At 43.9% G+C, this 21,720-nt stretch overlaps 1 protein-coding gene across 10 annotated transcripts in view; it reads right to left on the bottom strand.

Moving 5' to 3' along the window:
* Nucleotides 1-21,720, bottom strand: part of SMOC2 (SPARC related modular calcium binding 2) — a 1,415,403-nt gene that overhangs the window by 982,779 nt on the left and 410,904 nt on the right. For 9 of the 10 annotated variants that reach the window (XR_011203762.1, XR_011203761.1, XM_069234975.1 and 6 more), the window contains exon 3: nt 1,938-2,044. Coding sequence is in view for 8 of the 10 variants with exons in the window: in XM_069234975.1 (XP_069091076.1) it covers nt 1,938-2,044 (107 nt within the window). In the remaining 2 variants the exon portion in view is untranslated. The remainder of the gene's footprint in view (nt 1-1,937; nt 2,045-21,720) is intronic. The other variant, XM_069234968.1, reaches the window with a different exon arrangement.

Genomic DNA, 21,720 nt, shown 5'->3' with positions numbered 1-21,720 from the left:
GCAGGAGGACACCAAAGGATGGAGGGACCCATCCCAGGGAAGTTAAGGTAAGTTCAGGTAAGTATATTTTTTCGATTTTTTTTTGTGGCATAGGGGGGCCTGATTTGTGCCCCCCTACATGCCACTATGCCCAATGACCATGCCCAGGAGACATACGTCCCCTGGGCATGGCCATTGGGCAAGGGGGCATTACTCCTGTCTTTGCTAAGACAGGAGTCATTTCAATGGGGTTTGGGCGTAAAAAAAAATGGCTCAAATCGGGTTGAGGCCAAAATTTTGCCTCCGACCTGACTTGCCCCATTTTTTGGCGCTGCCTGGTGTGAGTAGTTTTTTTTGACGCACACCGGTCCGCAGCGCCGGCTAACGTCATCCAATAAATAAGGCGCCCGCATGGTGCTTTGGAATGGCGTTAGCCGGTGTTAAAATTTTTGACGCACAACTGGTTGGCGCAGTTGTGCGTCAAAAAGTATAAATATGGGCCCAAGAGTCAGTTGGCTGGCCTCCAGTTCTGAGCTACTAGAACACAAAATCCAGAAGCTTCCCTGCAAGTGCCCAGCTGACATGCTGCACTGGGCCTGCCTAGAACCTACCTGAGTCCTTGATCCCCAAGAGGTGCCTCCCTAGGTCCTAGACCCTTGGGTGGAATCAGAGAGAGAACTCCCCCTTGGCAAACTGAAGGTTCCCCCAAATACATCATAAAGTGATCTGAAGCCCTTCAAAGCCTTACTGCACAGCTTCCAGCTTCATCAAAACAGATGGCAGGTGACGTGAAGCCCTGCAAAGCCTCACTGCACAGCTGAAAGTCTCATCGGAACCAATGTAGAGTGATGTGAAGCCCCAGAAAGCCACACCGCACAGGTGAATGCTTCATCGGAACCGACTCAGAGCAACAAAAAGCCGAGCTGGAAGCTTCATAAAAACTAATGCTGTTCTCAACTTATTCGATGAAGCATAATCTATTTTTATAAATTTGTTTGGGACATTTTTGTGTTGTGCCCTCACTTTATTACTGTTGGAGTGCTGCAAATATACTTTACACATTGCCTCTAGGTTAAGCCTGGCTGCTTTTGTGCCAAGCCACCAGATGGTTAAGCACAAGTTAGTTTGGTGACTTTAGCTGTTTACTCTGACAAGAATTGTGGTTGTTGTTTGAGAAGGGTTAACAGCCACCCCACCCAATCACCAAATTTCTTACACAGTTGCTATAGTACAGCAAGTGAGAATGCCATAAGTTGATTTTGTGTACCCTTTTATTTTACACACGAAGCGCAATCATATTGAAAACATGGTATGTTCAAAAATGTTATGATGCTGGGGACTGAACACAAACTAAAATACAAGTTTTATACATATGAGTAATTTTATAGGATATGGTATGAGAATAAATGATTTGAGGTATTTCCCGTGTTGTCTCAGATGCATGCCTGTGCTTTATTGTGTTTATTGTGTATTGGCTTCCCATAGAAAGGCAGGTATATGGATGGATGTCTGCTGATGTCAGCAGGCTTTCACACCTGCACTAATGCCACCCAAAGAATTACATAGATATGCATGGGCCTCTACGATTGAATGTATTGGTACTCTGCTGCATGTGTATTTCATGAAAAGTCAGCAATGGTAGAGGACACATTTCTGTCTCATATCTGCACGGTGCTATTCCTTCCAGCTGCACTGGATTAGGCCAATACTGCTGGAGGGGACCAGTAGGTGTGTCATGAAAAGGTCTACCGTCTAATACTTAATTTCTAATATCTACCTTCTAATACGAGATATGTCGCGATATGCATCTGCCACAGCCCCATGTTATGCCCTGAACATAGATTTTAGATCAGGGACAATGATTGTGTGCACTGCAATGAGGAACGTATTCTTGTGAATATGGCCTTAAAATCATATAGGTATTAAGATCACACGTTTAAATTAGCAGTTCTATCTACCTGATTATATGTGCCGTCATCATTGCATTCTGGAATGAACACTTGCTGGAACTCCTTGCGAGCTTGTTCCTGGGTATATTTTCTCTCTGCTACACATCTGGAAACTTCTAGAAAGAAGGAATGTAGCAAGATAGAAGAGGACGTAAAACTGTGTACAGTTCACCATTTCTTTTCATACTTGATTAGTTTTGATTCATGTTCCTATTTACAAAACTAAAGCACAACATCTAGCCAAATAACAATTCATTATAAAAATAACAAATCCTAAATAAAATCCTAAATAAAGAAAAGAAAGCATAGAAAAGTATATCGAGTTCTACATGTAGCAGCAGAAAGGAGTATACCTTAAATTAATATTATTTTAAGCTTTTATATAAATGTACCACTTCTTGGAAGCAATTTTCTTATTTTTAAATGTAAAACATTCCACAAATTTGGAAACATACCGGGAGATTCCATTATGTTCTCCGCTAGTGTTCAATCACAAATAACCGATGAGATACTAAGCATGGTAACGTCATAATGCACTTTATATAACTCGTTGAAAGCCGAATCTAGCTATAATAGATGTCATGTTATGGTATTAAAGTTGAATTTTTTTATGTCTCTGAGGAACGCTAAGAGGCTACATTCGGTAAGCAATTACATTTTTATTTCATCTGCTAGCAAAATTAGTGGCAATGCCAGAAGTTGGTTAAGTTCTTCCTAAACGTCTTTATTGACAACATTGGAAAGGCAATTTGCTCAGAGAAAGGCTTGATCAATAAAGTTTCATAGCCTTAGATATTAAATTTTTTAACTGATTCCTTTATAATTGATTTCATTCAATTTGCATTGATTTTATTCACTTCCCCCATAAAACTTTACCCAAAGCATAAATGTAGTTTTAAATACAAACAATTTAAATATCTATAAAAACCATAATATATATATAAACGAAATCCGTGTATAAAATAATTCCCTTTCACAATTCGTGGCTATTACATTCATCGTGTTTATAGTTTTTATAGACATTCTCTGTAGATTACTAACCTCGTCAATTAAAATATCTGCTTTCATGCAGCAGTGAGGCAATTTATTATGCCAAACCAGACTTCAAAATAAACAGAACCTTCTCAAAAACGCGCTAGCCCAAATTCTAGCCCATTTTTCATTTAAAATTAGCCTTAAATACATAAGGCGACGATCGATATAAAAAACACAAACAAGAAAGAAAGAAAACAAGAATTTACAATGCAATGGGTCTCGCATTTGCGAGAGTTTGAGCTATTGGCATTGTGAATGACTAAGGCCCTCATTTCAACTTTGGCAGGCGGAAACCGCCGCCCACCAAGTTGAAACCGCCGGGCGGCCACCAATGCAGCCACACTTCCGCGGGGTCTATTTTGAGATCCCCACTGGGCAGGCGGGCTGAAACCTGGTTTTCGCCTGCCGGCCCAGCTGGGTTTTCGGCCGCAACACGGGAGCCGGCTCCAAATGGAGCCGGCGGTGTTTTGGCTGTGCAACGGGTGCAGTTGCACCCGTCGCGCTTTTAACTGTCTGCTATGCAGACAGTGAAAAGCTCCATGGGGCCGTGGCAGGGGGCACTCAGGGGCCCCACGACTCCCCTTTCCGCCAGCCTTTTCATGGCGGTTCATACCGCCATGAAAAGGCTGGCGGGAGGGGGACTCGTAATCCCCTGGGCAGCGGTGCAAGCAGCGCTACCCTGGGGATTACAACCGCTGGGACAAAAGTGGCAGGAAACCGTCGTAATGCCCAAGTTTGTACCGCCAGCCTGTTAGCGATACAAACTCCAAAGCAGCCCTGGCGGTCTGACTGCCAGGGTTGTAATGAGGGCCTATATCTTTTACCCACGGGTTTTAGTTTGGAGTGTAGTAGATGTATGTGGCGTGGAGTGGAAATATGTGGGTTGTATTGAAATTGTTAGTTGTGGAATTCTGTGGGATGAAATTGTTCATGTGGTACTCCGAACCTGTTAGAGCATCATGGAAAAACTCTAAGTATCAGAAAAGCTAGAGGTTGTGAACACTGTAAACTCTCCTTACTTGGCACTCAGGTGAAAGTGTGTGAGCTCTTACATCTCAGTGAATGGTTCACATAACAAAAGAAAACAAACAAAAATGTGAGAAATAGGAAACAAATCATGCACGATGTCTATTGAGAGTACTCTCTGTGTGTTGGTGCCTAAAACCTCATGACTTAAAAAAAATCATAGTGTCAATCGTTGGTTTCTCTTGACTGCCATAAGGCTGCCAAACTGTACACAAAACATCAGGCATGTAATCATAGGGTGAATGGTTGTTTTACACTTACTGCCATCAAGCTACAAGACTGTAAACAAAGCTTTGGGTGTATAATTAATCGTTAAAACGAGCATTGCTCAATGTTGTCTGCATAATGTTAAAAAATGCAGCAAATATAATTGGGCAATGATACCAGTTCATCTCAGATGTTCAAAACTATGTATGTTCCTACTTCACTTAGGTTTGGGAAGTTGTTTTGATCTGCCGCGTGAGAGTTGGTTCTCTCTACTAATGTAATGTATGTCTCGCCTTATTGTGGAAATGCAGGTGCATGGAAAACATGCAGTTTATACAAGAATCCAAAATATTTGTTCCTATGAGGCCCCGTTTCACAAAAAAGTATAAAGAAATAGTGTTCACAGTGAAGCAATGGATCACAAACAGAAAAAGTGAATGAAAATATGTGCATATCCATTTAAACCAAGTTTAATAAACTATAATCATTTCGATCAATACAACTTTATTTAAAAAACTATCCCGGTCAAACGATAAAAGTAGCAAGCAACGGAGAGGATGAGGGCTGGATAGGATTGTCCAAGCTGCAACAATATAGAATGGGCAAGCACCAACAAACACATGGCAAGCTACTGTGCCAAAGAAGCCAACTTCTGCAAACCTCATACACAGCTCATTAACGTCCGCCCCTCAATTTGTAACCAAGTAGCAAATACTCTCACCAGGCATAAAAAATGTGTAAGTGCTGCTGATAAAACACTTCAAATAAATACATTTGCCTTCACACCTAAACATTAGTTGTACAGTATCCTAAGCCAATACAGACACATTGTTCCTCATTCATGACATCCTGGTCCCAGCCATGTGTCAGTGCGGTTCATCTGCCGGACCAATAATACTCTGATCGGTCATCGTCCCACATAGTTGCTACCTAGGTTTTCGCAAATGTCTGGTGGGTGAAGCTGAGTTCACTTGCTTCAGCTGACATTAACAAGGACTACAGACCACAGAATGCACTACATTGTTAGAAGAAAAGCAAAGGCTGAAAAAGTCACAGAGAAAGGATATGGACATTTCAGAAATGAATTAAATGCACTATAAAACTGAGTCGAAATGTGTGAATAAAGTTTTTGTGTGGTCCTTTTCAAAAAGAAATATCATTCTTAATTGTAAAGTAAATGCTGTTTTCCTGTAATAAACTCCACAACGAAACAATGCCCTCGATTTATCATTTATTTTCTGCTACTAGAAACAGGTGGTTTATCGGTGCCATTTATTTATTCTTTTCAGATTTTAATTTTACTTTATAGAGCTTTAAGCCCAAGTTCAGAGAACAATCCATCACAATAATAGTACAAATAAACAGCAGGAGCCAGGAAGCACAATGTAGGGATTCCTTTAGGATATAGGTCTGTGGTGTGGGAAGGACATCATTGATCATGATACAAGAAAGAACAAGCATTGGCAAAGGCAGTAGGTTGGTGTTGTGTCAGCCTTTCGACTTTGTCAATGCTTGTTTCCTTAGGCAAAATTGTGGTAACAATGTTATATAAAAAATATTGCATGCCAGGCCCTCAACAGAATTGAAATAAAGTACACCCCAGTAGTGGCCATCTTAACAAACTAGGATAGGGGAAGTGAAAGGCAAAGCTCATTTTACAAAGCTTAAGTTGAGTGCTTTTAAGTCACAAAAAAAACAACTTGTTTTAACATTTCCAAAGTTCCTATAAAAAGAAGGTTGATTTGCAATTGCTGTTATTACAAAAAACACACACAACTGGTACTTTAAACTCATTTCAAATTTTGCTAAAACAAAGTCACAGATAAAAACAAGAAAAAATACGCTAACGAGGGAGCAGCTGGCAGCGGAGGGAGGGGGGAAGAAATAGTACCTCAATCACGTCTCACGTCAGGAGCAGCGGGGGACACTAATCAAGTTAAATCAATTAGTGCTCCATGGATAGGACCGGAAATTATGCCAGGCCTGAAGTGGGCGAATTACGACACTGTAAAGAGTGTCACGCAAGCCAACAAATGGTGAGTAACAGGGGGGCTTCAAGCCCTTTTCTCACTACAACAGCTTCTTGCAAGCAATACACATGCCTTAGCGCATGCTATCGAAGGCTTGACCCTACAAATGGCGATCTTCCTTTCCAATAAATCCACACATTCAACTTGGAGAATGGTCTTTCTTCTGCGTAACGGACTTCGACTTAATGAACAAACTTATCTTCAGTAACAAATTATCTGGTAAAGACAATATCTAGCCGCAGAATCCTTACCTTAGTGTTTACCAGGCATCAGATTGGATCCAGATTTGTTTTTGGGAGCAGTACCCCTGCAAGCAGGTAGGTGTCTTCTTTCGGTTCCATGCATCATTGTTGATGTCGTACTCCCTGGAAGTGATCCCGCGGTCACCTATATAGGCACCACCTCGGCGTGTGGATGTCAGTTACTTTTCATGACTTTCCACACCAGGAGCATGGAGCCATGAAGTGCACTGACATTAGTAAACCCAAACTAGAGTCCTGAAAGGGATCATCCCTGACCCTAGAAATCTGCCCACGGAGGGGAGAGGAATGGGTGAGTAAGTGAGGAATTTATGGCTAAATCTTGTCTCTACCAGATAATTCCTTATTGAAGGTCAGTAATTTGTTCATCTGATAGAGACATATAGCCACAGATTCCTTATCTTAGAAAAGATACTTAAGCAATACCGTCCTCGGCGGTGGGCTGTGGACAAATTTACGGAACTAAGAAGTCCTGCAGGACTGAATGGACAAAGTGCATATCCGTGTGGACCTGACTGTCCAGGTAGTAGTGCTTGGTAAACGTGTGCATAGATGCCCATGTTGCTGCCTGGCAGATGTCCAGGACTGGCACTCCATGTGCTAACAAAGTGGTCACAGCTTTCCCTCTGGTTTAATGGGCCCTAATGCCCTCAGGAGGCTTCTTTTTAACCAAAGCATAGCAGATCTTTATACAGGGAATGACCAAGCATGAAATGGTTCTCTTCTGTACTGCCCAACCCTTCTTGGCTCCAATATACCCCAGGAAGAGTTGGTTGTCCACCCGAAATTCTTTTGTTCAGTCAAGGAACAATGATAACACTCTTTTTGGGTCGAGATGGTGGAGTAGCTCCTCTTCTTTGAAGGTATGTGGAGGAGAGTAAAAGGTGGGCACAGAGACTGACTGGACCACATTGAATGAAGTCAACATTTTCGGGAAGAAAGAGGCCCTAGTGCAAAGCACCAGTTTGTCTAGGAAAACAGACAGAAGGGGAGTCTTGGATGATAAAACCTGCTGCTCACTCACCCTCTGGGCAGATGGTATTGCCACAAGAAAAGCTGTCTTGATGGTAAGCAGCCGGAGATGACAATTGTGCAGAGGCTCGAAAGGAGCACACGTGAGGTAGGTGAGAAAAAAAGTAAGGGAGGAGGCTAAGGAGGAAACAAATGTACAAGTCCTTTCATGAACCTATTTACAATAGGGGACTTAAAGAGAGAAGGTTGGTCAGGCAGCTGCAGAAAGGCAGACAAAGCAAATAGATAACCATGCAAGAAGGAGGAGAGTAGACAGGTTCTGCTGGAGAACCCTTCCCTCCTGTTGTGAGAGAAGATCAGAGGATCACTGTTAATTTGCAGAAGCTCAGGATACCAGACTCTCTGTGCCTAGTCCAGAGCCACAAGGATGACTTGGGCCTGGTCATTCCTGATCTTCTTGAGAACTCTTGGAAGAAGTGCTATGGTTAGAAAGGCATACAGGAGGCCTGAGCTCCACTCAAGATGAAAAGCATCATCGCTTCCTTGGAAATTCCAATGCACAAAACTGCTGACATTGCACGTTCTCTTTGGAGGCAAACAGATCTAATCAACGCTCTCCCCACTGCTGGAATAGTCTTGCCCCACCTTCGGGTGGAGACACCACTCGTGATCCACTAGGCATCAATGGCTGAGTTTGTCCTCCATGGCGTTCAGAGAAACTGTCATGCGTAGAACACCAGGGGAACATCCTGCTGTTCCAACCATGGCCAGGAATGTAGAGCCCCCTGATAAAGGGTGCACAACCCCACCCACTCTGTTTGTTGCAGTACTACATGGCGGTGGTGTTGTTCATGACATGAACACCTGTACTATCCCTCCTTTGATGGAGGGTAATAAGGCTTTGAATGCCAGAAGAATCGCTTGGCACTCCAGCAACTTGATGTGGAGTCCGGATTCCGATGAGATCAGAGTCCTCTGATATCCATCTCTCCCAGATGGAAACCCCATCCCAGGAGTGAGACGTCTGTCACTACTGTAAGATCTGGTTGAGGAAGGGAGAGTAGTCTGCCTCTGACACAATCATGGTTCATTAACATTTACTGCAGATCTTTTGCATTTCCCTCTGACATCTGGACCAAGTCAGAGAAATTCCCCTGATGCTGCACCCACTGGAACTTCAGGTCCCTCTGCAGAGTCCCCATATGCCATCTGGTATGCATCACTAGAAAAATTCAGGAGGCCATGAGGCCCAGCAATCTCAGAGTCGTTCTTACTGAAATCCAGGATAGAGGCTGAAACATCGGTCTCATAGCCTGAATATCTTGGACTTGCTGCTCGGGAGAGTAAGCCCAAAAATGCACTGTGTCCAGAACTGCTCCAATGAAAGGGAGCATCTACGAAGGAGTCAGGTGTGACTTTGACACATTTATAGTGAACCCCAATGAATGCAGGAGGTCCACTGTAGTCTGGTGGTAGGAGCCGACAGACTTGGGTGAGCCTGTCTTCAACAGCCAGTCACTGAGATGGGGAAGACTGACACCCTAGTCTCTGCAGATGAGCTGCGAGCACCACCATCACCTTGGTGAATGCCTGAGGGGTGCTGGTAAAGCCAAAGGGGAGCACTGTTGTGGGTCTATTTTAGCTCCTTGCCTGGGCACAGTATTTGGCTTAGCTTAGGCTTGTGGCCTGTGCCCTTTCACCCAGATAATATGCTCTTTGTTAATTTATTCAATTGTATTAATTTTAGCACAGCTTGTTTTAGTTTATTTTCATAATCAGTTGCAATTCTGAGATACCGTCACTATCAGGGTTATGCCTAACACATTTTCATCGTGTTCCTTTGCCTGGGGCTGACAAGAACAAAATGTGAAGAACCCAGGATAATATTTTGGTATTGCTGCCACAAGAATATGCAAACAGTCTAACACTTAGTTACATAGCCGCATCAGGCTTATTTTACAAAAACAAAACAATGTTCCTTATATAAACACCTTTCAGGACAAAGGGTGTTAGAGGGGCTTCCAGACAGGATTTTCAATCTACCCTGCATGTCAGTTTGCAGCCGACCTCAGCCTTTGTGTCTCTGCGGAGCCTGATCTGGAGACTGGAGGCCCAGCCTTGTACTAAGCTAACGGGGTTGGGGTGTGCTTCTCATGGACACTGCACAGACATATTTAGCTTACACTGCCATGCTCTCACTAGAGGTTAGAGAATAGGCTTTAGGTAGGAATTATATATTCAGGTTTATTGCAATATGTTGGGTTGTTCATCTTTACATCTCTGATATTCACAATTTTGTTAATCCTCATTATCCTAATCATTGCAGCTCATGCATTTTATCGTAGGTTGCAGTCTTTTCAATAAATGTATTGAAAACTATCCTGCATCTTTTTCCTTGCCTGTGTGTGTGTGTGTAAGAGACTTGTATTTTAGAGAGAAAAAGGTAAGGCTTGTTCACCAAGATTTCCCTCAGGTGTCTTCAGAATTTCATGCGCTAGGCTGCCACAAATCGCCTTTACCATTTGGGTTTGGGTGAGGTGCTGTTAAGGAGCCGAGGGTTGGGTCAACAGCTACCAACTGGTGTAGGAGTGACTCAGTCACCTACAAGCAGAGGTGCTGCCACCCCACATCCAGCAGTCTCATTGAGATACGAGAGTCCTTATGACATGGCACCACCGACTATGGTTAAGGCACTAATTTTAGGGGTCTCCTGAGTATCTCTGCCTCACACACACTGAAGGTATCCTAAGTACCATTATACGGAGACGTCCATTGTCTTAGGGCAATCCTCCTCAGCTGAATAGGGAGCACCTATCTAGGCTGTCGGTTGTTCAATCCTGAACCTTAAAAGCATTCCCTCCCATCGGTGTTCCCAACTCTTATACCTATTGTTTAATATGGCAAACGCAATACATATTTGGGAGAACTGCAGACATCCATTCACTCAGTTTCTTTTAGCTAACAGTTTAACAGAAGAAGGCGGGGAAGTTACATTCATCATGGAGGCCCAAAACACATACAGATCAGAAATATTTTACTCTTGGGTCACCTTCCCTGAAACAGATGCACATGCACATACATTTCACTCATACAGAATAGCCAACATACCACAACAATACCGAGCTTATCAATATCTCTTTCTTATCAAGAACATCAAAACTTGTTCAATGGCACCCTTACACATGTAATACAATCTATGAGATTAGACCCTTTAAGTAACAATGGATTGACGTGGCCCACACTTGGCTCATACACACCACATACCAATGTGCAGGCTATCACAGTAGCTGAAGTACACACATTTTACAATGAGCTAGTAGCAATATATAGACATGTAATATAAGTCATAATGTGGACCATGAACACCGCCCCAGCAAGGGTTTCTACAGCTGTTCATCAATTGGCTGTTACGAGAATTAATCCACAAACAGCCCACTCAATAATGGTAAAATCACCCACGGAACAGGAGAAGATTCCATTCTGGATTGCACAAAAAACAAATCAGCTGGAAGCAGTCTTTCCCCATACGGGACTCCAAGACAAACAGAGAATTCTCACAATGTGCTTGTCATTTGGTATGGTTCCCTCAATAGAGGATTGTAACACTTGGGGTACAGTTTTCGTCACAATCTACAATACCACACATGGTACCTCGACACTTGCCAATTTAAAACAAATTCAAAATGAACATGAGACAGACCCGGCCCTGGACTTGGGGATGAAACTGATGCACAATGTATTTTTATCAAACTTTCTTTATTGAAATTTTGGTGGTACAAATAACATCAACACATTGACAGCTTATACACAGCAACCTTCGAATGTTCGCTACATTTAGGTACATAATATCAAACAATTAGCTTATTCAATGAGAAAATAAATTTGTGGCGAAGGTTCCCCGAATTCAGTCAGTATTGCGCAAAAGTAAGCAGGTACCACATTTATGATAAGGAACAACCTAGCACAAGAATAGTTATACAGAACATAACTAGAAAAACATGCAAACAACAGTAGCATGGATACGTTTGTGTTTATGATGCCCAAGCCAAAATAGGGGACAACTACAGGGGGTCTTCCAAGCAGGGTGGAGCCATTCTATATATAGGAATGGTGAAGTGCCCAAATACGCGGATGGCCAGAGAAGAGTGGGAGATCTTTAAAAAGGAATTGCACCAAGGGATCCCAGGTATATTCGAAGCCTGTCTGTCAAAATATCTGCCATACATTCCACAGAGAGGAACTGCCAGAGCAGAGAGATCCACTGTGATATAGAGGGGGTCTTTGGCTTCTTCCAGGCTGATGCCACGGTCATCTTGGCAGCTCCTAAAACTAGCCACATTATGGAGCGATTCCCTAGTATTTGGTGTTTCAGAGCCAGGGAGTGGATATTTAACAGGACATGTTCTGGAGTATTGATGGTACGGTAACCCAAGATATCTTTGAGTTCTGATAGTATTTCCTACCAGTATGGGTGAATAGATGGGCAGTCCTACCAAACATGTAGGAAATCCCCCATAAACCACAACCCCTCCAACATCTATTGGATGTGTGCAGGAATTTCTTTTTAAGTTTTTCTGTGTAGAAGTAGCAGTCAGAGAGACGTTTGTAGTGTGCCTCTCTTAAACCCATGGAGCGATTATATTTTGAAATATCTTGGTAAAGCGATCTCCATTGTCTCCCCTCTATCGTGATCCCAAGTACGCGTTCCCAAAAAGTTATATGGTGCGGGGAGGGAGTGTGATGTGCGGACATCACTAGTTTGTAGAGGGTAGAGATATTTCCCTGTGTCAGTCCCCCCTGTCGTATGAACTTCTCAGTCGGGAGCAGCTCTCTAGTAGCCACCAGGGGCGTTTGTGCTTGTAAAACCCAATGCTTTAATTGAGTGTAATGAAAGTGTTCTGAGGGGGGTAATCCCAACAGTAATTCTCAAATGTCATGATATCGTTCCCATGAAATATGTCTGAGATAGTCAGGCAACCTCTCTCCCTCCACCTGTCGAAATGTCCCAGAAACTGCGTTGGGGGAAGGCTGCATTGCAGTGGATAGGGGTGTTTGGGGAGGAGAAAGTCATCACCTCAAGGCTTTTTGTCACTGCATCCCAAACTTTGAATGTGTGGTGGGTGTACTGAGGTAGGAATTCCTTGGTCAGTCTTTGCTAGGCTTCCAAAGGATGTGCCAGATTGTTCAACCCACCACTGCGCGGTCCATGTGGAGATATAGTTTATCAAAGGTTGTCAGGGATCATTCAGAAATGATTCAAAGTTATGTTGCTCTGTAATACATTAGAAGGTCTGGCAGTGTCTTTTGGCAGTGTACAAAATTAGGAAGATAGTTGGGCCCTACCCTCCTGCCATACGAGCTTTGTAATCAATGAACAGGTTTATGTGAAAAAATCTTTATGTACCTTGATTATGAGGCACTGGAACAGGTATAAAATAAGGGGGAGTACGTCATCTAAGCATCATTTATACGTGCCACACAAGTGAGGTTTAGGGGAGTCTCACATTTGAAGTCTGTTCGCAGGCATTGAAGGGGGGGATTTGCCTTATATAGATTGGTTACTTTAGGGGTAATTTGTATACCTAAATAGGTAATTTCCTTCTTGCCCCATTGGAAGGGAGTCTCAGAGGCTACTTCTTCCATCTCAGGCGGGGGGGACTGTTAAATTGAGCATATAGAATTTTTCAAGGTTGACCCGGAATCCTGATACTGATTTGTAAGTGGAAAGTTCTTTCTGGAGGGGAGGAAGTGTGGCTCGGGTGGGGGAGGTAACGAATAACAAAATATCATCTGCAAACAGTGAAATCTTATGTTCATCGAAGCCGAACTGAATGCCCTGAATCTCCGATTTGGCACAGAGTCTGGCTGCCAGAGGCTCGATACTGAGAGCAAAAAGTAATGGGGAAAGGGGGCATCCCTGTCTCATCCCTCGTCACATCAAACAGTTTGGAGGCTGAGCCATTGAGTAGTATCCGCAAGAGGGGACACATTCAGTTGCTCATTATTAAAGCTATAAATTGGTAGCTAAATCCAAACTGTTGCAGGGTTTCCATTAGAAATGGCCACTCTACATGATCAAATGCCTTTTCGGCATTGAGCGCTAAAAGGATCAGCGGTACCTTCTTCTTGTTCACCTTCTCCCTCAGATGGATGATTTGTCTTAAATTGTCATGTATTTGGCGATCTTTAATGAATCCTGACTGGTCAGGGTGAATCAGTTCAGGCAATATTTCTTCTAATCTTTTGTCCAAGATTTTATAGTAGAGTTTTGCATCTAAATTAAGAAGAGTAATAGGCCGGTAGGAAGTGCATGATTGAGTGTTCTTCTCTGGTTTAGGAATGACCATCAGCAAGACTTCTCCCATAGTAGGAGAGACAGCATGTGCTTCCACTACCTGATTAAAGAGATTGGTTAGGTGAGGGGTCAGGTCTGAACCAAAGGTTTTGTGAAAGTGAGCATTGAGGCCATCTGGACCAGGGAATTTATGTAACGTGTCACTTGACGCCTGCACCTCTTCCTTTCTGATGAGAGTGGTTAGGTTTTCAATGATCTCTGGGGACACAAGTAGAAGGTCTATCCAGTTCAAGTAAGCCATTTGCCTGATTGTATCTGGAAGCTCCGATGTATATAGGAGTTTGTAAAAGTTCCAAAATATTCAGTGTATCTCCCTCCCTGAGTAATCTATTACACCTGAGTTCTCTCAGATCTGGCCTATATATTCTTTCACCTGTTTTAACCATAGTTGCCTTACTATCATTGAGCCTCTTCTATTCTCTTTTTCGTAAGAGGTTTCTTCAGAAGCAGGAAGTATATTTCTGCCCTATTAGTGTGTATAGATTGAAGTTTGCCTTTCAAGGATGTCATCTTCCTCTGAGAGGGTCAGGTATGGGGAATCTTTATGGACCTTTTCTGCTGATAACAGTTTGCCTTCCAAATTCTGTCTTTCTTTAATCTTTTGTTGATGCAGTGTGGACGCTAAGGAGATGCACGTGCCCATTATGACTGCTTTAACTGTGTCCTAGGTCATGAAATGTGAGGTGTCTGTGTGCTTGTTGTGGTGGAAATAGTCTCTGATTGCTTCCCAAAGTTCATCCCCGAGTGAACGGTCGAATGTAAGGATGTTGGTGAGGTACCATCTGCAAAATCCAGAATGTCTTGTGGGCCATTCAAACACTACCTCAGAGAGGAGCATTGTCAGAGATGTTGATGGGGTGAATGGTTGCCGACGTAACCTCATGTCGTAGGGGTGGCCCAGGAAAACATAGTCAATACTGGAGTAGGACCTATGAGAGTGTGAGAAGAAGGTGTAATCCTTCTTCAGTGTTCTCCCTAATTCAAAGAGGCCCAGTTGGTTAAGGGCTGATTTGACGGTCTTCATGATAGTACTGTCTGTGCTCTGTTGGGGTGGGTTGTGACCTGGGTAGTATCGCATAACAAGTTAAAATCCCCTAGGAGGAGCATGTCCCATTCTTCAAAACCTTCCAGGATGAGTAGGAGTAATTGGAGAAATTGGGATTGGCCATTGTTAGGGGCATATAATGTAGATACTGTGCATAGTTTCCCCCTGTTGTTGCCTATGGTTAGTAGGTATATTTCCTCCTTGTCATACTTTGTACCCTGTAGTTGAAAGTGGGTTGAGAAGTGAAATAGCAGGACCACTCCATTGTTTTTGTGGTAACTCAGGCAGTGTACATGAGTGGATATTGTTTATGGCACAACCAGTGACCTTCCCTTCATTTAAGATTGGTTTCCTGCAGGGCAATAATGTCAAAGTGATGGTCCATAAAGTATTTCCAAAGTTGCTCCCGCTTATTGGGGGAGTTCAGTCCCTTGACATTCCACGTCAAAACATTCAGCATCATGTGGCTAGAGTAGTTCAAGTCGTTGATGACCCCCCTCCAGACACTAAAAGGGCAGCCGAATGTACAAACACAGGGTCCCATTCCCCTCCCTTCCCCCGTCCCCCATCCACCCCCAGACTTCCCTGTTTTGTCATCTATGCTCAAGTCTGCATAAAGAAAAACATAAGAAAATTTGTAAAAACAGTAACTATTGCAGAACATAAGTGCTGCAGTTGTGATCTATACCATCTTGAGGTTACCATGAAGGGCAGTGGACACATACCCATGGTGATACCTCGCAGAGAGCTTCATTTTGACTTGTGTGCAGTGTCATCTGCCATGGGTTGAAATGGTGATAGACAGTACATTAAGAGGTAGCAAGTCGGGGGACATTGTTGTCAGTTGCAGGCGCGGTCAGTCCACCTTTAGTGACTGCTCTGGACTTCCTACAGGTCCCCAGGTCGAGCAAGGGGTGAGTCAAAATACTCATAGTCATAGCTAAAGATCCAAAGAGGGACCTTTTCCTCGCAGGTCTCAGCAGGAGTGTTATTTTCAGTTCTTTATTTCCTGGGGATCTTCCTCCCTTTTTTCTCCTGTTGCCAGGTGTTTGTGGTGGGTGAGGTCGTCAACCTTTTTTGCAAAGGTTTGGTGTTCTCAGTGGCTACAAAGGATCTCCTCTTGTCTATCCCCAGCAGTAGAGCTGCTTCCACAAGTGATGCTGTTTGTTATTTAGCCCAAGGGCTATGCCAAAGGGGTAGGTCTATCTGTACCTAACAATTCAGGATCTCAAAGCGTCCATGACCCGTTGAAATTGTAATCTGCACGCTAATGTTGCCAGGGCTTTGTCTTTGTACAGAGAGCATTCCGCGACTTTGAAGGAAATGGTATCTCGTCTCCTCGCCATCTAGAGGATCAGCTCCTTCGCTTTAAACAAACTCACTTTGGCTATGATGTCTCTGGGCCTCTTCCCATCTCCAGGGGTTCACACACCTACTCTGTGCACATGTTGCAATTGAACGTCAGGATGTCCTTCTCCTAGGATGTTGGAAAAGAGACCGGTTATAAACGCCTCGAGGTCTGGGCCCTCGCTGCCCTCCTCTAAACCACTCACCCGGATATTCTGTCTAGGTTAGCATTTTTCCAAGTCCTCACACTTGAGGAGTGTAAGTTGAAGTTGTGCTTGTAATTGAGTGAGATTGTCATCCATAGGAGCTAAGTGGCCTTCTATTTCTTGTACTTTTCTCTCTAAATCAACGGTGCGTGAGTCCATATCAGTCTGAAAGGAGGTCAGACGCGAGTTGACTTCAGATTTGAAGGACTCAAAAGTGGCTTTAATGTCTGCTTTAAGTTCTTCTCTCAGTTCATTCTTAAAATCACATAGAGAAGCGAGGAGGTTTGTCAGCGCCATTCTCTCTGTCTCAGACTGCGATGGTCTCTCTGGCCTGGGTTCGGTGGGCAAAAAGTAGTTTGAGACCCTGTTGGATGGTAGCGTCTTGTGTGACGTAGATGCAAGTGGCACCATATTGTCGTCACAGTACATTGGCTGGGTGGGTCAACCCATCCTCCTACCCAGGAAGAGGGGCCCCAACTCCAACAATCTCCTTTAGGGCCAGGTGAAAGTCACCACTTCTGTTGTAGTGTAGTATTGTGGGTGTGGTGTGCCACTGGTGTCTGCCTCTTTACTGACCACAGTATATCACGAGTAGACGTCTTTGTGAGTTGCTAGGTCTCCATCTTGTGTGTTACAAGTCTGCTGTTAGCATCTCTTCTCCGCTGAGGTCTATGTAGGTCTGGCCAATTAACTCGGTAGGCTCAAGCTTTAGTGATGCATCGATTACTCTTCAGTTGGGGTTCACATAGGCTGCACCGCCCTCCTCACCCCTTTGCCTCAGTCCCGAGGTCTATACTGCCTCACCTCACTCGTGGACTTGCTACGGGGATCCCAGCAAAGGTAAGTGTGGCATGCTGAGTGTCTATGAAGGCATGTGTCAGGCTTCTATGGAGCAAAACAGCTTGGTTATATTTACTGGCCTCAGAAAATCTCAGAGTTTTGATGCTTTCTCCTCCTGAGCACCATAGCGTTCGTCTTGCTCCGGGTGCCTGGATAACTTCAATCTGGTATGTCCCCGGTCCGGAGGTCACAGAATTTCAAAAGGGCAACTCCGCTTTTTTTGGTCCGGCCCAAGGCCATAAGCCTGCACTCCCTCGCATGTAGGAGTGCCCGTCATGCAGAGCTGTCAGGGCAGGAGCACGGCGGCTGCCACTATGATTCTTCCTATGCCTCCTCCACTGGCCGATCCGTCTCCAGCTGTTGTTGTTGAAGAACAGGAGGCGGGCAGTGACTCTGCTAGACAGCGTGGCAGAGTTCACGATATGTCTCCAGAATCTTATAGATCATATGGATGTGATAGCAACTAATGACTCTCTTGTAGTCAAGACAATGGACATACGCATCTTCCCACCTGACAGGTTTATGAATTCAATATCCAAATTGAGAGGGACATAGAGCGCACCATTGAAGTAATCTTCTGGGAAACATTAAACTGCGATATGCTATTGGCAGTAAAAGATTGGCCACCTCAGTTTGCCCACAAGCTCCCACACGGGGAAGATGCAATTTTTCCTTCTTTCTCGGTCCTGGTTTCAGATGTTGTAAAGGATGCCTATGCTACTGATTGAGCTCTGGGGCAGGCTCCCACACTGTACCGCAATCATGTATGTTGGGATAAAGATTCTACCTACCATGTAGTACCCATTAGGTTCTCACCACAGCCTCAACCCCAATATACTACTAAACATGAGGCTAAAGCTCCAGTAAGAGATTCTCACACAACTTGAGTACCAGGGAGTAATTGAGCCCTGTGTCTCTGCAATTGATAAGTCAATATTCCCCAGTGCAAAACCAGACCATTCATACAGTGTCTTAAACTACAGACACTTCAGAAGTCACACACACCCTTATGCAATACAAAATGCACACAGCACAGCACTAATTAACAACATAGCGCACAAATAATATAAAACAACCTTGGATATTAAAATGTTTTTTTGCCAAAATCTGGCACCTAAAAGTCAGGATCTAAGTGCTTTTAGCTCATTAAGCTCTCAGTGGCACTGTTGTTACTTGCTGCAAGGGTAAAAGAAGAGGCCATGGTTGTTTTCAGCTCGAGTAACATCAATACTACAGGCATTGTCCTATGTGGATGACATCTATCTCACAGATGACAACCTCAACAGATATCTGGACAGGATGGTTGGGATTGGGTTAGGATTCGCTGCCCAGGGCTACAAATTAAATGTTAAGAAAACTAAAATTGCTTTCCTCAGTATCCTATTTCTGGGATACGAGCTATCAGATGAAGGCGGAGCCCGGCCCAGCACTTTCTAGAAAAATGGGCTCAACTTCTATCTCCAAATACTATTAAGACACTACAGTCATTGCTACATTTTGTTAACTTTGGTAGAACATACATACCTGATAATGCACAACACATAAAACCACTTTATGGTTTAATCAGTCCAGATTTTTCAAGCAAACACTGGACAGCAGAACATACATGCATTCTTAGAGAACTGCGAGTAGGGCATGCTAGAAGTGAAACACTTACACATGTGACAACAAAACAAACTTGGTAATTAGAATAATTGCTAGTGCCAGTGGGTTCACGTATGTCACATTCAATGAGGGTGACATCGCACCCATAGCATACAAATCTCATTTGTACTCAAATGCAGAGCAACTTTTTGCACCCACAAAAAATACTGACTGCTGTACTGAGAGCTGTCATCAAGGAGAAGTCATTTGCCCAAGGGAAACACAATATTGTCATTATCCCGGTACCAACCCTTGAGGCAGTCACCAAAGAAATATTTCCTGAATGCAAAAGCATTACATCCACGTTGGATTCAATGTCTGCCACTGATGTTGATTACATCTTTGACACAAAACTTCGGACAAACTAATTCCTCCAGTACAAACAGCAGTACCCCTCACCTACTAATATAGTACCACTTGACCAATACCGAACTATCATTTACACTGATGCTTCAGCACAACCAGCCGTAAGTATTTAACATCATTACTCAACTGCTTGCACAGTCCTATGCGGGCTGATGAGGGATGGTACCTTCCTCCCTCAAAACACCTACATGTGGACCCATGGGGACTGCACTGCACAATTGGCAGAGCTTAAGGCTCTTGTTATGGCACTGGACATACATATAGATCCAGACTCACCAGCACTAATAGTGTGTGATTTGTACCAGTGTCCAGTCCTATAACAATTACCTGAATCACTGGCACCTGAACTGCTTCGGAGATTCCAAAGGAAACACCATCAAGCACAAAAACTTGTGAGTAAGGGTAGCTGATCTTCAGGACAGACTACCAAACATTCATGTAGTACATACATTGGGCCACCAATGTGTAGGAGTACACGTTGTAGGAAACACTTTGGCTGAATGAAGGTACCAAATCTGCAGTAGCTTTGGCTTCTGTTGCCACAATAACTCGTTCTTATACAAGGTTGGATAATGAGATGTTGGCTTCGGGGAAAGCTTCGGCTGATGGCAAGGCTTTACCAAAAGCACACCCGGCAAAATATTCCTACCATCTAAGCATCCAAAACAACACATTCATAGCAATTCCAGGGGTGGTAGATTGTGTCAGCCCCAACCAACACTAGAGATTAGATCCCATCAAAGCAGCATATGAGGGTGTTGATTCTGTTTACGTAGGTGTGATGGCTACAATATTTCTATTACAAAAACACTTTTGGTGGCCAAGTCTATATGAACAGATGAAGCAATATGTCCCTTGTTATGACATTTGCCAACAAATTACAGAGTCCACCATAAAATGCCCACTGCAGACACCTCTACTAATTTACAACAGACCCTTAAAATGTGTATACTTGGACCATTGTGGTCACTTACAACCTGACGGTGCATACAAATACATTTAAGTCACAGTTTCTTCCTGTTCTAGATTCCTTTATTAAAGATTTGCAACTCTTAATTGGCACAAATGCAGTTGCAGCATTACACTTGGACCACATCCTGCTTTTGCCTCTTGGGCATTCAGGGACACCATGGGGATGATGGGTATTCAGCTCCATTACTCCTCACCCTATCATCCAGAGGGAGATAGCGTTATGGAAAGGAGGAACTTAAAGCAGTCCTTAACAGCAAGAGTATTAGGTTCAGGCTGTGATTGGCGTCATCACCTATATGAGGTCCAGAAAGCACTAAATAATCTGCCCAGGAGGTCCTTGGGAGGTCGCACCCCATATAAGATCCTATGTATGTCCCAGATCTTGATGGCCCTGGTGCGGTGGCAGCAGAAACAACATTTAACATAAATGAATGTGTTGCTCTTTTACAGGAGCTACAACAATTCAGTGATGAGAATTAATTTGCCTGTGCCACCACCGTGGGAATAAGGGATTTGCCAACAACATCTACAGACTGGATTACTAAAGTCAGTGATCTAGTTTGTGAAAAGATCACTGTGAAAAAGGTGTTTAGCCCTACTACAGAGCACTTGTTCCAGTCCTGGGAATTCCTAGTACCAGAACTGTCATCCTACCAGTGCTGCCTGGTTCCAAAGAGAACAGATATGTTTCAATTGATATCATCAAATGGCACCATTTGGCTGATCCTGCACAGTAGCCCAAGAGGTCCTTTGGGTAGTACCCTTGCACTACTCAACAGGATATACCTCTATAAGCTATAAACAATGCTTCTGCAAGTACAATGCTACAATTACTTCCTCAAGCATGGTAAGGGTGGAGAATTAACTTTTGCTGGTTCCTGTTAACATATCATCAACAAGAAATGTCTGAGATGTGGAACTTTATTATTCCAATTCAACACAGACAAATGACATCATCTACTATGAACCACCCCAAAAAATAGGTCCGCCCACCAGCTCTGCACCAACTCCTGTGTTTGCACAGACTGAGGTGGTCATTTTGATATTGGCGGGATACCCCGCAGACAACCATGCTGATGGTCGACGGAAGACCGCCAGTGACGGTGGTAGGCATCCTGCCAAATAATGATGCCAGGAGCCTCACCACCATTGAAGCGGTGAGTGCCGCCAGATGCCATGCTGGAGGTCGGTGGCAGGGGTGGATGCTGCTCCACCCTCACCGCCACATCAGACAGACACTGGCACGCATATAATGATGCATTTATAGGCATGGCGGTGTATGGAGAAGCGTCGATGCCGGCGGAGCAGCATCCTGGGAGCCCATTCCCTCCCAGAGCAGTGCCACGGAACAGGTAAGTGCTGCCTGAGAGGGAAGGGGGGGGGTGTTGGGTGAGAGCGTGCATGGGGGTGTGCGTGTGTGTTGGTGAGGAGGGATGTGTGTCTGCGTGTATGTATGTCTATGTATGCATGCATGTGTATTTGTGGGG

Source organism: Pleurodeles waltl, chromosome 5, assembly GCF_031143425.1.
Source record: "Pleurodeles waltl isolate 20211129_DDA chromosome 5, aPleWal1.hap1.20221129, whole genome shotgun sequence".
Lineage (NCBI taxonomy): Eukaryota > Metazoa > Chordata > Amphibia > Caudata > Salamandridae > Pleurodeles > Pleurodeles waltl.
Note: the sequence above shows the minus strand (reverse complement) of the source record. Positions and strands in the feature narration are given on the sequence as shown.